Here is a 15143-nt window from a genome sequence, read left to right on the forward strand (position 1 = left end):
AAAACACAACATTAGTTTAGTATTACTTCAAGAAACCTGACACCTTACTATGCCCACAACAACTACCTGGAATCGGGTGTCATAGTAAACAGGACGACCACAATGCTGAAAGCTGCCTTCATCACTTCAAGGGCCCCCCGGAGTATGTTTAATGTGAATTAAACATTGAGGAATATTCAGAGGAAATCACATTTAAATTCAAATTCCATGGAAAATTATTAGGGAGCAGTTATCGACCTCATGAACTCAATACCATATCTAGGCCGAATATTGTGCGAAATTTGCAGATTCCAGCAACTCCGAAAGGCGGTCAGTGACGAAAATTGTGTGTCGTCACAACTTATATAAAAGCCATACTCATTGTAATTATCATCAACATTCTTTGTTCAAAGTTTCACGTTAATAAAACATTTTAACTCCACCGCGAGTTTTACTTGGTTTGTAGTGGATTTACAACCCTCTACTCACCACAACTACTCACTGCTACTTCAACGGAGTTACGAACCATTGAAGAAAGTAGACACATATCTTTAGAGGATATACTCTAAAGATACATGCAATAATTTCACTAGTGCTCAAAAATTCAGAAATGGTACTTTTGTGAACCTGGACGTCCATTAGTTTCTTGTACTTGGGCTGCAACTCCTGAAGGTAATTCTGAGCGAGTTGTAATATGGTTAGTGAGTGTATGTTTAGATCGTGGTGGTCAGTAGAGTGAAACCATGCGTTCATTTGATTCACTACTTTCAGCCCTTCGTTGAACTTCTTCCGAAAACTTTCGAGTTTCAGATTAATCCTTTTTTCTGTTTCCTCAATAGTGGCCACACTCGATATCATCAGCTTGGATTGTTGATTTACCGTATGAATAAGTCTGTGTTGATTTTCGTCCAGGGAGTTTATGTCTCTGTAGACTTCATCGTTCACCCCGAACACTGACGTCATAAATTGACCGAATAATCCTCGTTTCAGTCTGGGGGAGTTTTCTAAGCTATCCATGGCCATTGTGATTTCTCTTTTCATTTCTAGAAGATGGTGAGTGAATTCTGGACAATGTGCGCTTTCTGATATGCCCTTTGTAAGCACACACAATTTGTTGAATTCTTCTACGGTACGATTTACGTTCTGTCGATCCTTTTCCATTTGAGAGTATGGGAATTTCAGCTCGAGTCTGAATTTTCCTCCGTTTGTGTAGCCATGCCCCAAGTGTTCGATATATAATCCAGGTTTGAGTTGCTGTATGGTGTAGTTTGCTTGTGTCACCGCAATATTGCTACAAATGAGCAGAGTAGTGAGAAAAGTGCTTATGCGCAGAGAGCTCCTGTTTTCTTTCTTCTTATCTGATGACCCTTGGCAGTTTTCTTCCTGTCGAACGGGTAATTTGCATATTTTGGTGATGGGCCGTTTGAATTTCTTCTTTTCCGCAGTCGTCACTGTCACTACTCGTACCAATCCATCACTTCCAGGGTGACATTCTGTTATTTTCGCTAGGGGCCACTTATTTGGGTTGATATCTTCTTGTTTAAGTAGCACTATGTCTCCATTTACCAAGTTGTCCTCTACTTTTTTCCATTTAGTACGTTGCTGTAGTCGTGACAGATATTCGCTGGACCATCTCTTCCAGAAGTCGTATTTGATTTTCTGAATGGTTTTCCATTTATTGGTATAACTATGGGGAAAACTATCTTCCTCGAGTGTGTTGGATGTTGGCAGAGAGAGTAGTGGTCTTCCGATGAGAAAGTGACCTGGAGTTAGAATTTCGCTTTCAGACGTTTTTTCATCGATTGGGATCAAAGGTCTGGAGTTCAGGCAAGCTTCTATCTGATACAGGACTGTCGTTATTTCTTCGAAAGTGAGAGTATTCTCGCCTATGACCCTCTTAAGGTGGAACTTTATAGATTTTACTCCGGCTTCCCACAATCCCCCGTGATGTGGACTCAGGGGAGGAATGCAGTGCCATTTGATGAATTCTCTGGACAGCGTTTGCTCAATATCCTTCTCGGGAATTTCTTGCCGAAACAATTTTTCGAGTTTGTTTTTTGCCCCAATGAATGTAGTGCCATTGTCACTGTACAAGTTTTTGCAGAGACCTCGCCTAGCTGTAAATCGTCTGAATGCGGCGATGAATGCGTCTGTCGTCAGGTCACTAACTGCTTCAATATGAATGGCTTTAGTGGTCAAGCAGATGAAGATGGCGATGTACCCTTTGTAAGACTTATTTCCTCTTCCCTTAGACATTCGAATTGCTATGGGTCCAGCATAGTCTACCCCCGTGTGAGTAAAGGGGCTAGTTGGTGTGACTCTTGGCTCTGGGAGTGATCCCATTAATTGAATATGACTTTGTGCTTGCTGCCTCAAACAGATGCTGCACTCTCGTATTATCTTCCTTATTTTATCTTTTCCTCGGGGAATCCAGTACTGCTGTCTAATGTATGCGAGGGTTAGCTGAATTCCACCATGAAGCGTAGTATGATGGGCATTTCTTATTATTTTCTCTGTCGCTGGGCTACTATTGGGTATAATGATAGGATGCTTCTCGTCGTATCTTAGCGCTGAATTTTGCAGACGTCCTCCTACCCGCATCAATTGTTGGTTATCCAGGAAGGGGTTTAGACTCAAGATACTACTTTTTTTACTCAGGGGTCGATCGTTGCTTAAATCCTTAAATTCGGACGAATATTCGTTGTATTGGGTTTTTCGTAGAAGTATTAGTGTTGCTTTTTGTAGTTCGTCTCTTGACAGAAATACTGTAGCGTTGTGTTGTTTCTGGCATTTGTTGCTGAACCTCAGGCAGTAGGCTGTTACTCTTATGGTTTTCTCCCATGATTCAAATTTCTGTAATAAGATATCCAGAGTATCTTGGATGCATGGATTTTCTTCAATGGTGGTTGTAGTCAAACTATTTATACTTTTTGAGGTGTCTAGTGCGTTAGCGGATGTTGAGCTTTGTATCATTTCCTGAATATTTGTGGGATTTTGACTTAGTTGATCTGGACCATTCCACCATAATTTGTGACTAATTAGTTTTGATGCCGTTATTCCTCGGGTTATTAAATCAGCGGGATTGTTTTCAGACCGAACGTGATACCATTTGACCTTGCCAATTAATTGTTTTATCTCTCGAACTTTGTTGTCAACAAACGCAGGTAACCTTGCGGCATCAGCATTTATCCAAGCTAGTGTAATCGTCGAATCGGAATATGCATGTACAGGGATTTCTTGAATGTCCAGGGCTTTGATCGTTCTGTGTACGAGCTTCGCTAATAGAACGGCTCCACATAATTCTAGCTTTGGAAGAGTTTTCTTGTTTTTTATGGGGGCCACCTTGGATTTGGATACTAAGAGACTGACGTGGATCTGCCCGCTGTCATCGATAGTTTTGGAGTAAACCACAGCACCGTATGCTTTCACAGAAGCATCACAAAAAGCGTGAATTTCCATCTTTGAACCCTTTTTGTGTTGTATCCATCTTGGTATGCATATTTCACGAAGCGTTGGAAGTTCTTGAGTCAGTTTCGCCCATTCTTTGCGAATTTCTTCCGGAAGAGTAACATCCCAATCTTGTCCAGATTTCCATATTTCTTGCATCAATAGTTTGGCACGTATAATTATTGGTGATATCATACCAAGTGGGTCGAATATTGCAGCAATCTGGGAAAGCATGCGTCTTTTGGTGATCGCTTCAATTTCAGGTGATTTGATGTTATAGAGCAGACTATCGTTATTTGTATTCCATACAATGCCTAGTGTTTTCGTAGTATTCTGTTCATATTTGTCACCTAGAATAAATTCATCCGTCCCATTTTGTGGGTATTTGCTCATTTTCCATTTTCGAAGATTGAAGTTTCCCTTTTTCATTAGTTCAGTAATTTCTTTCTTCAATTGCTCAGCTACCTCGACGCTGTCCGCCCCTGTGAGTAAATCGTCTACGTAGAAATCCTTTTTAGCGATCTGAGCGACTCTTGGAAAATTTTTCTCTTCGTCTTCAGCTAATTGATGTAGGGTGCGTATTGCCAGATATGCTGCTGGGGCCGTGCCATAAGTTAAAGTGGTTAACTGAAATTCCTGTATTGGTTCATCCTTTGAGAATCTCCAGACTATTTTGTGGTATGGTTGACCTTCCTCGGCTATTTTGATTTGCCTGTACATCTTTTCGATATCGGCAGTGAGGGCGACTCGATGTTTTCTCCATCTGATGAGAATGTCAGTGAGATCCTGTTGTATCTTAGGACCTGAGTGTAAAACATCGTTTAGACTATATCCTGTGCTTGTTTTTGCCGATCCATCGAAAACAACTCTTGTGGAAGTAGTAGTGCTGTCTGCCTTTATGACGCACTGATGTGGTAGAAAAACTTGAATGCCATTGAGGGGTTGAGCTTCTGCTGTTTTCATGTGACCTAATTTTATGTATTCGCGTATGAATTCCTTGTAGTTCTGTTCCATGCTTGGATTGGTTTCGAATTTCCTCTCGATTTGCAGCAGGCGCGCTACCGCTTGTTTTTTGGACAATCCCAAATTTTCAGCATCACTTTTGAAGGGAAGTCTGACTGTGTATGATCCATCTCGAAGGACTCGAAGGCTCGAAGGACCATGTATCTTCAGAGTATATCCTCTAAAGATATGTGTCTACTTTCTTCAATGGTTCGTAACTCCGTTGAAGTAGCAGTGAGTAGTTGTGGTGAGTAGAGGGTTGTAAATCCACTACAAACCAAGTAAAACTCGCGGTGGAGTTAAAATGTTTTATTAACGTGAAACTTTGAACAAAGAATGTTGATGATAATTACAATGAGTATGGCTTTTATATAAGTTGTGACGACACACAATTTTCGTCACTGACCGCCTTTCGGAGTTGCTGGAATCTGCAAATTTCGCACAATATTCGGCCTAGATATGGTATTGAGTTCATGAGGTCGATAACTGCTCCCTAATAATTTTCCATGGAATTTGAATTTAAATGTGATTTCCTCTGAATATTCCTCAATGTTTAATTCACATTAAACAAGGTTTTTGGCCATTTTCTATTATTTATATTGATCCGAATCATACGATGTTATATATTTTTGAAATCAGGAAAAATTAAGCTTTCAGAAAATGGCACAAAAATCTAGTGTTCCCATTTAAAAAAACATAACTTTGGGTCATAGCTCCGTAATTGAAAACCCTTTCGAAAATACGAGCACGCCACTGCATTCTACGTAAAAAAGTGCCTGTATAATGTTTTAATTTCAGAGCTCTATCATCAGTATTAGCGGAGATATAACTGTTTTTCGATTTCGCCATTTTTCCAATTTTCGCTTATAACTCGAAAACAAAAGAAGGTGGCCAAAAACGAAAACTACCCTTTTTAGTTTCTCAGAAAAAGAGATCGAGAAGTGGGTATCAGATTTTGTCTATCTCCTCTGGTTCAAAAGTTGTAGTGCTAAAACATCGAAATTTGCCCACCCTGTACACATTTAGATGATATCTTTACAATGTCTGATATATCGATCAACTTCACTTTACGGTCATTCAAAATTATTTTGTGAACTTTTTTGATTTTTTCGTCGGTGACAGCCCATTGCGTTCGCCGTCTTTGGTGCACATTTCACCACGTTCAAACTTAACATATCAATCAATGATAGATGATTTTCCTGGTGCAGACCCCGGAAACTCTTCATCAAGCCTAGATGTTACTTCAACTGTATTTTTTCCTTTCAAAAAGCAATATATTTTACGAAATTCTTTTTTTCCTTTTTTTGTTTTTTTTTTCAAATAACAAAAGTAGCTACACTCACAAGGCAATATCTCACAAACTAATGGTGGGACTACTGTCAAATTTTGACACGTATCGTTTGAAGGTTGGTACTAACTAAAAATTATATGGATTCAATACTAGCACCGCCATCTGTGCATCAGACCGGGGATTTTCAATTGGCCTAATAATGAGTACGATTTTCTATTAAAGTCTCCTCTCTCTATGCGCTATCTACTTATTATTAGATAATTGATATTGATAGCAATGCATCAGTGGGTAGTTGTATCTTGAGTTCCGTAAGCACAACGTCATGATCTGATTTATCAAATGTTCAACATTAGATAACAAGTTTCGATAAGTCACTAAGAACAAATATACCAACGAAGAAGTTTGGTCGTGCCTGTCTAGTTGGCACATTATCACCTGTTGAAGACCTGTGGACATAATCAGATCAGTGTAGGTATAAGAGGAAGAACTCATCGACGAAAGATTTATGATGGTTTCGATTTATTCAAATTGACCCGTCTAATACTAGAAAAATCTAAATCTCGTCAAAAATACTAACCTGCAGTTTGTGTTCTATAAAATGAATATTCACAAAGTTACAGGGTGTCTTTTATGGAATTATGGTACCGATAAAACTAAATAAACAGATATGTTCTAATTGATCGTACAAATTTTGTATTGAAAGAAAACTATTAACAAACAGAGTATTAGTAAAAATTTACTGCAAATGCTCAAAGTGCTCGCCATTAGATTGCATGCAGCGATACAATCGTTCAAAATTATTTCGTACATGCTGTAGCATTTCAGGAATAATGTTAACCTTTGAATGAGACACCCCCAATATTTTTTGTTTTTTTAGATTTTACTAAAATTCCGGGGTTTTAGTCCAAGAAAATGGCCAATGAAATACGAATTTTGAGGTTAAAACTTGAATTTTGGATATAAGTTACTTTGAAGCATCTAAAAACGAACTGTGAAAGGTTTTTTTAAATTCACCCCCGGGAAGGGGTGAAAAAAAATAAAAAAAGGGGTTTTTTTGAAATTTTGGGGAAATGGTAAGTGTTAGAAAAAAAAGTTTCGAATAAAAGTTGTAGAGCGTAAAATTTTACATAAAAATGTTCCCACAGCTTTTTTTCCTAAAATTGAAATTAACTGAGATATGGTAGCTAGAAGCTAGGGGATGATAACAGGAACTTTAAAAAATCATAAGTTGTTGAAAAATTGAAAAAACTCATAATTTTTTTTTTAAATTACTTATATGATTATAAACTTTAATTCTAGAGAAAAAATTTTTTTTTTAATTGTTTATAAAAAAGTTATAACAATTTAAAATTTTTATTTTCAAATTAAATCAACTTTAACTGATGAAAATATATATATATTTTTTTTAATAGATTAATATTTTAAGAAATTGACCATACGCGTTGAAATTTAATTTTTACCTGTTCTTTTCAAGCAGATATAAAATAATTTACCTGGTTAAAGATATTGTGTGGCGGCCATTTGCTTTCACTACCGACTTCGGTACCTCATGCGCATGCGTCAGTTGTTCTCAATGCGCCAGTTGTTCTCTGTGTGTTTACAATATTCTCCATTTGTTTTGAGTGAATTGATTAGTGCTGTTAATTTGGAAAAGGTAATTATTTAAGTGATGTTCAATTTTATATTGAGAAACCGCATGGTCAAAACATAAACACATGCTTTTTATTTACTTTGTTATAAAAATCACCATCAATCATTTTATATTATTTAATTTTTTAAATACTATTGTTGAAGTATCTACCTAGATTAGTTGATAATGAATTAATTTTGTACTTTTCTTGTTTATATAGGTTGAAATTTCAACATGGATCAACAAGCATTATGCAATATTTGTGACAGAGTTTTGATCAATGACACCGACACTGTTGTTTCAGTGAAAGAGAGAGGATTAAAAAAGTTGATTGAGAAAAGCATTGAGAAGGAAGACAGAAAAAGAAGACAGAAAAAAAATTACTTATATGATTATAAACTTTAATTCTAGAGAAAAATTTTTTTTTTTTAATTGTTTATAAAAAAGTTATAACAATTTAAAATTTTTATTTTCAAATTAAATCAACTTTAACTGATGAAAATATTTTTTTTTTTTAATAGATTACAAAATTGTATTACAATTAAAAAAATTTGAAGAAACTTCCTAAGAGTAATTGATTCTCTAATTATATAATAAATAAAAAAATATTGATTTTGCAATTCCAAAAATTATATTAAAATTTTTCAAAGTTAATATAAATTTCATCAAGTGGACTGCTGTCTCTAACAGTTGAGCTTCCTTCGTTTTCTTCTTCAGTAGGTGTTTCTTCGTCTTTATCGTTAGCTTTTGTATGTGTCTCATATTCACTATCTTCATTGGTATCAACGCCTGCATTTATACTGTTATTGCATGTATCACCATGACAAAACTTGCATAATTCATTACATTTGAGAGAACTTTTTCTACAACTACATCTTGCTGATGCACAATTGGTTCTACAACCACAAAAAATCTGTGAAGAATACAAGAAAAAACCAGCCATTATATGCTAAAGCTCTTTCGATAGTACAAGAATCGAATAGTGAAGAATTAAAAAATGTTGTCGTTCGTCTTGGTGGCTTCCACCTGTTAATGTCATACCTGGGAGCAATCGGTTACATTATGTCTGAGAGTGGAATTGAAGATTTATGGACAACAGTCTATGCAGGTGATTCTGTAAAGAAAATGTTAACTGGTCATGCTTATGCTAGAGCGTTGCGAGCTCATATCATGTCGTTCACCGCACTTGGTATTATAATTTGTAGAAGCTTGAAACCTTCGGATGAATTCCAAGATTCTATTAAAAAGTTTTTCGGTACGTGGGATTCAGAACCTCCACTTCTAACAGATTGTGATGACGAACCAGTAATAACTGATATGTGCGAAAGATTTGTACAGCAACTGGCAGTGATGGAAAAAAATGGTCCAACATCTAAATTATGGATGCAGTATTTCAAAAGCATTATTATTGCATTGCAATTTTTAGAAGCGGAACGATTAGGCAATTGGGAACTACACTTACAAAGCGTCAAAGAGATGTTACCATTCTTCCATGCAAGTGGACATTATCCATATGCGAAATACGCTCAAATTTATTTGCAACAAATGGCTGACCTCGAGTTAATTATGGATCCAGGAGAATATGACGAATTCACGAAGGAAGGTTTTTTTACAATTCGTAGATCCGAAAAAGCATGGGCTGGAATTTGGTCAGACATGGTTATTGAACAGACCCTCAATCGTTTCTTCGGTACTGACTTGAAGCATGGAAGAGGTGTTACTTCCAGTGTTGTAACAAGATATTTAGTAGCAATGCCATCAGCATTCAATATCATGGAATGTTTAGAGACATATTGCAAGATTGAATCAAGCAACAGTGAACAACATGTTGATATTTCAAGAAGTAGAATCACAAAAGATGAAGTAGGAATTAAAAAATTTTTGTTTTGGCTTGATGAAAGAAATCCATTTGAGGTTAGAACTTCATTAGTATCACTCTCTACTGGAATCATAGGTGGACCAACAATTAATTGTCATAATGCAGTAGAAGTTGGATTGCAAGGTATAGCTACCATGGTTGGTAAAAATATTGATAACGTTTCTTTGTCTAACGCGTTCAAAGTGAAAACACTTGCAAATGCGAAAAGTGGTATGCATATTGGCGATGATTTTGTTGCTGTCGACTCATTCTTGTTAATTCAGAGAATATCAGTATTTTTTCATGGCAATGTTGAAGAAACACGCAATGCATTGAAGTACGAGTTGTCACCGTTTCCTCTGAGCTTATTCGACGAACCTGGATTAATGAGAAAAACACCAAAATCAGAATTGTATAACGTTTTCCAGCCATACATTCAATCGCCTGCCTTAATATCTGGATCTGGATCAATTTTTGTAATTGATGGTGGCTGGCTTCTGCATAGCTATGTTTGGCCGCATGGAAAGAAATACTCAGACATTTGTAACCTTTACTACTCTTATCTTATTAAACATTTTGGATCTAACGTGACAGTCATATTCGATGGCTACTCGAAGGAAACAATAGGAATTAAGTCCTACGAAAGATATCGCAGAAAAGAAAAATGTGTTGCTGCAGATGTTGAGATTTCTGAAGATAATCTCGTGACCTTGACCCAAAAGAAGTTCCTGTCCAATATTGCAAATAAGAAACAATTTGTAAACTTACTGAGTAATAATCTTCAAAACCGTGGTATTAGCACGAATATAGCTTCAGAAGACGCGGATCTTTTAATTGTCAAAACTGCAATCGATTTAAAAAGAAGAAGAAATCAATCCGTGACGATAGTTGGTAATGATATTGACTTACTTATCAGTTTGATTTCACTTGTCTCTGACGAAGAGGTAATATACTTTTATAAAATGACACCAGGAAAACAAGCTAATGTTATTTATTCTACGGAATACGATAAAAATTTGAAGCCTTTTTTGCTTTTTGCGCATGCATTTGCAGGTTGCGACACTACAAGTGCAATTTTTAAAAAAGGAAAAAAAAGTATAATATCTTTATTGAAAAAAAAACCTGATTTGCAAGCTCTAATTTCTGTTTTCTATGAGTCTAATCGTTCAATTGAGGAATTATACGCAGTATCTGAAAAAATTATATTCCATATCTATGGTCAAAGTATTACAGATGAACTGACACTTGGTGAATTAAGATATAGGATATTTTCATTATCGGCTGCTGCTTTTAAAAAAGAAGTTATCTTAGCTTCTTTACCACCGACTGAATCAGCCCTACGAGAACATACAAAACGAGTGTATTATCAAATTCAACAGTGGTTAGGCAACAATCTAAATCCGGACGATTGGGGTTGGAGAAGAACCTTATTTATGATGATACCTATCATGTCAAACGCGGAACCAGCACCAAAGGAGTTAATAGATAAAGTAAGTTACAATTCACACCAACTTATCTTATTTTAGTGTTATCCAATAGTAATAATAAATTATTCATTTTGCATTTTATTTTAACAGGTTTCTTGTAGCTGTAAAACGAATTGTTTATCAGCTCGATGTGGTTGCAAAAAAAGTGGTTTAAAATGCAATAAATTTTGTAAAAGTTGCCAAGGCCAAAGCTGTGATAACGCTTCTGCAAGATCGTTTAATCTTGAGGATGATGAAAATGAAGATAAAGAAGATGAAGAAAGAGATGATAGTGATGATGAAAATGATGATGATGGAAATGTTTATGAGGATGAAAATGATGGTGAAGAAGAAACTACTGTCGAAGACGGAGAACAAGAAAATGAAGCTATATGTACAGGACGTAAAACTGTTAAAAACACTCGTTCAAAAGTATCCACACAAAAGGTATAATATCAATCGAATAAAATTCTTCTTTAGTTAATTTTTACGCTATGGACGATAATTTTTTTCTTGTATTCTTCACAGATTTTTTGTGGTTGTAGAACCAATTGTGCATCAGCAAGATGTAGTTGTAGAAAAAGTTCTCTCAAATGTAATGAATTATGCAAGTTTTGTCATGGTGATACATGCAATAACAGTATAAATGCAGGCGTTGATACCAATGAAGATAGTGAATATGAGACACATACAAAAGCTAACGATAAAGACGAAGAAACACCTACTGAAGAAGAAAACGAAGGAAGCTCAACTGTTAGAGACAGCAGTCCACTTGATGAAATTTATATTAACTTTGAAAAATTTTAATATAATTTTTGGAATTGCAAAATCTATATTTTTTTATTTATTATATAATTAGAGAATCAATTACTCTTAGGAAGTTTCTTCAAATTTTTTTAATTGTAATACAATTTTGTAATCTATTAAAAAAAAAAAAATATTTTCATCAGTTAAAGTTGATTTAATTTGAAAATAAAAATTTTAAATTGTTATAACTTTTTTATAAACAATTAAAAAAAAAATTTTTTCTCTAGAATTAAAGTTTATAATCATATAAGTAATTTTTTTTCTGTCTTCTTTTTCTGTCTTCCTTCTCAATGCTTTTCTCAATCAACTTTTTTAATCCTCTCTCTTTCACTGAAACAACAGTGTCGGTGTCATTGATCAAAACTGTGTCACAAATACTGCATAATGCTTGTTGATCCATGTTGAAATTTCAACCTATATAAACAAGAAAAGTACAAAATTAATTCATTATCAACTAATCTAGGTAGATACTTCAACAATAGTATTTAAAAAATTAAATAATATAAAATGATTGATGGTGATTTTTATAACAAAGTAAATAAAAAGCATGTGTTTATGTTTTGACCATGCGGTTTCTCAATATAAAATTGAACATCACTTAAATAATTACCTTTTCCAAATTAACAGCACTAATCAATTCACTCAAAACAAATGGAGAATATTGTAAACACACAGAGAACAACTGGCGCATTGAGAACAACTGACACATGCGCATGAGGTACCGAAGTCGGTAGTGAAAGCAAATGGCCGCCACACAATATCTTTAACCAGGTAAATTATTTTATATCTGCTTGAAAAGAACAGGTAAAAATTAAATTTCAACGCGTATGGTCAATTTCTTAAAATATTAATCTATTAAAAAAAATATATATATATTTTCATCAGTTAAAGTTGATTTAATTTGAAAATAAAAATTTTAAATTGTTATAACTTTTTTATAAACAATTAAAAAAAAAAAATTTTTCTCTAGAATTAAAGTTTATAATCATATAAGTAATTTAAAAAAAAAAATTATGAGTTTTTTCAATTTTTCAACAACTTATGATTTTTTAAAGTTCCTGTTATCATCCCCTAGCTTCTAGCTACCATATCTCAGTTAATTTCAATTTTAGGAAAAAAAGTTGTGAGAACATTTTTATGTAAAATTTTACGCTCTACAACTTTTATTCGAAACTTTTTTTTCTAACACTTACCATTTCCCCAAAATTTCAAAAAAACCCCTTTTTTTATTTTTTTTCACCCCTTCCCGGGGGTGAATTTAAAAAAACCTTTCACAGTTCGTTTTTAGATGCTTCAAAGTAACTTATATCCAAAATTCAAGTTTTAACCTCAAAATTCGTATTTCATTGGCCATTTTCTTGGACTATTTGTACAGATCGATGAGTTGCAAGCACTCTTTCTTGGTTCATCTCTCTTGCAATTATGAAACAATGAAACCAGGTTTATATAGGTGAATTTCGATGAGAGAAATTCTCTGATGCGCGGACGAAAACCACATTGATAACATCAGCAAAAGGCGAGGTATACAAGGTGTCCCGGGGGTAACTGTACATACTCTTATCAGAGGTAGAGTAAGGCTAGGACTTTAAAAATTGAATATAAAGACTTAATTTTACCTTTCCTCAGAAAAATACAGGGTGAGTTTTCATATTCATGGAAAAAATGAAACCATCGTCAGAATCAAACTTATCGGCGGAATTTATTGAAACTTTTGGATGTTATTGACACATGCCGAGGTCGAGTCAGAAATATATTAATTATTTCAATATTCCAGGACCAGACTCATTATTCCTCTTTTAAAGTGTTTAGGTTGAAAAAATGCACTTTCTAGTCCGAATTTAAAATAATTGTTTTGATTTCCAAAGTTGTCACGTTTTATTATGAATTTTTAAAATTGGGCAATTTTCGAAAAATTTTATTTATTCACATTTACAGTACTGCAATATCATGATTCAACATGAAACGCAAAATTCTTTCTGATAAATCATGTAGAAAGTCACGATCTTCAATAAACTCATGTGAATGAATCAACAGCAAAATGCAAAACATTGAATTCGGTAAAAGTTACATTAACATGAAAACATGGAAAAAATGCATCGGTGTTTACTTGGTTTACTTTACGTGGCGATAACTACTTTGAGAAACGGAGTAGTCTGTGGAGGTCTTTATTCTAGACCTTGTATCAATTGTTTTCCTGCATCTCGTACAACATACATCAACATTTTACGTTGAACCTCAGCGTTAAATTTCCGTTATCCGGCAACATTGCGTAAATGTGAATAAATTACCTTTATAATAATTATCATTCTGTATTCTGAGTTCGCTAAAGATTTACATGGACTACAAGGTTCTTAACCAAAACACAATGAAACATTTCTTTATATTAGCTAAATTAAAATATGTGGCTAGGCACATTTTATATAATAAATTTAATTATAATAAATTACATATATTTATCAACTATGAATTTATACATGGTGACTCATATTAAAAGATCCATTGAAATAAATCCTTGGAAAAGTCTGGATCAAAAAATGTTTCAAATAAAAGTTTCTGTCTTCAGGGGGTGCTAGATCGAATGCATACATTTAATAAGACCTTTGAGTTTGATTTCAAGATCAAGTAAATTTTTTGAATATGGAATATACATTTTTCTTTGCATAATGTTAATTTTCTAAAAAATTTCTCTGGAGATGATGATAAGGTACTTCAGAGTTATTTCTCATGAAATCATTAGTTTTTGTATTTCGTATGAAAATATTCGAAGAAAAAAAACTAGTTTGTGTTCTAATTGTTTTACAACCACACACATGAGTTGACACCGCGATAATTAAGATATCACCGCATGCCGAATTTTGTAATTTTTACCATTACAAACTGATGCATTGGTACATAATTATGAAATTTAGATAGTTCGTAATTCCAAACAATTTTTTTTGGTATTATTTTTTCATTAATTTATTTCTCCTTATTGTTTTTTCTAGCTAATTTATGCTTCTATCGACCGTCTGAAACTTTGAATGGAGTATAGAACTGTACATTTCTAATCATGGGGAAACTTTTGTGTTTTTATATTAGGTGAAATGTGCTAAATTTAATATTTTTTTTCATCTTCCAATTGAAAATTGTTTTCTTATTTGTGTATATCTATGAATATTAATTTTGCACAGAAGTTTGTGTGCAGAATATTTTCTTCATAACCATTCTAATACGTAAAATAACATTTCATATCCCCAAAACGATTTATTTTATGGCAAAAAAGAAAGGAACTGAATGTTCCTAGTTATCGAGGTAGAATGAGATTCTGCAAAGAAAAATGTATATTCCCTAATCAAAATATCTACTTGACCTGGAAATCATGCACCAAGGTCACATTGAAAGTGTGCATTCGATGTCCCCAATGAAGACTAAGAAACTTTCATTTGAAAGATTTTTAATCCAGGCTCCCAAGAAGTTATTTCAGCGGATCTTTGAAAATGGGTAACAAATAATTGCCTTATAGTGTTTACTGAAAAAAAGATTAGCTAGAAATATTGCATCATATACGTTAAATTTCGTTTCTGAATTATAATTTATAGGTTTTGGGTTTGTCGTTATAGAAATTGGCTAGTCCATGAGGCCTTTAGTACGAGCCTCCAACTCCCAAGGTGAGGCGAGCCAGTG

General features: G+C 34.2%; 2 protein-coding genes across 3 annotated transcripts; one reads left to right on the top strand and one right to left on the bottom strand.

Annotated features, from left to right (window-relative positions):
- Positions 1–483: 483 nt before the first annotated feature.
- On the bottom strand, positions 484–4440 carry LOC123678688. The gene has a single exon (XM_045615831.1). The coding sequence runs from the start codon at positions 4438–4440 to the stop codon at positions 484–486; it is 3957 nt and encodes a 1318-aa protein (XP_045471787.1).
- A 5689-nt stretch (positions 4441–10129) lies between these two features.
- Positions 10130–11611, top strand: LOC123677537 (transcription initiation factor TFIID subunit 11-like). Of its 2 annotated transcripts, none has more exons than XM_045614109.1 (3): positions 10130–10697; positions 10785–11120; positions 11202–11611. In XM_045614109.1, the coding sequence occupies exons 1-3, from the start codon at positions 10170–10172 to the stop codon at positions 11478–11480; spliced, it is 1143 nt and encodes a 380-aa protein (XP_045470065.1). In that variant the 5' UTR covers positions 10130–10169; the 3' UTR covers positions 11481–11611. The 2 variants fall into 2 exon arrangements, with proteins under 2 accessions (XP_045470065.1, XP_045470066.1); XM_045614110.1 differs by having other exon boundaries at positions 11219–11611.
- Positions 11612–15143: the final 3532 nt, after the last annotated feature.

This window comes from Harmonia axyridis, chromosome 4 (assembly GCF_914767665.1).
Source record: "Harmonia axyridis chromosome 4, icHarAxyr1.1, whole genome shotgun sequence".
Taxonomy (NCBI): domain Eukaryota; kingdom Metazoa; phylum Arthropoda; class Insecta; order Coleoptera; family Coccinellidae; genus Harmonia; species Harmonia axyridis.

Coding starts and splice junctions, on each gene's coding strand:
- LOC123677537 (XM_045614109.1), top strand. CDS start 10,170: ATGACACCAGGAAAACAAGCTAATGTTATTTATTCTACGGAATACGAT. Junction 10,698..10,784: donor CAAAGGAGTTAATAGATAAA/GTAAGTTACAAT, acceptor TTATTTTAACAG/GTTTCTTGTAGCTGTAAAAC. Junction 11,121..11,201: donor CAAAAGTATCCACACAAAAG/GTATAATATCAA, acceptor TATTCTTCACAG/ATTTTTTGTGGTTGTAGAAC.
- LOC123678688 (XM_045615831.1), bottom strand. CDS start 4,440: ATGGAACAGAACTACAAGGAATTCATACGCGAATACATAAAATTAGGT.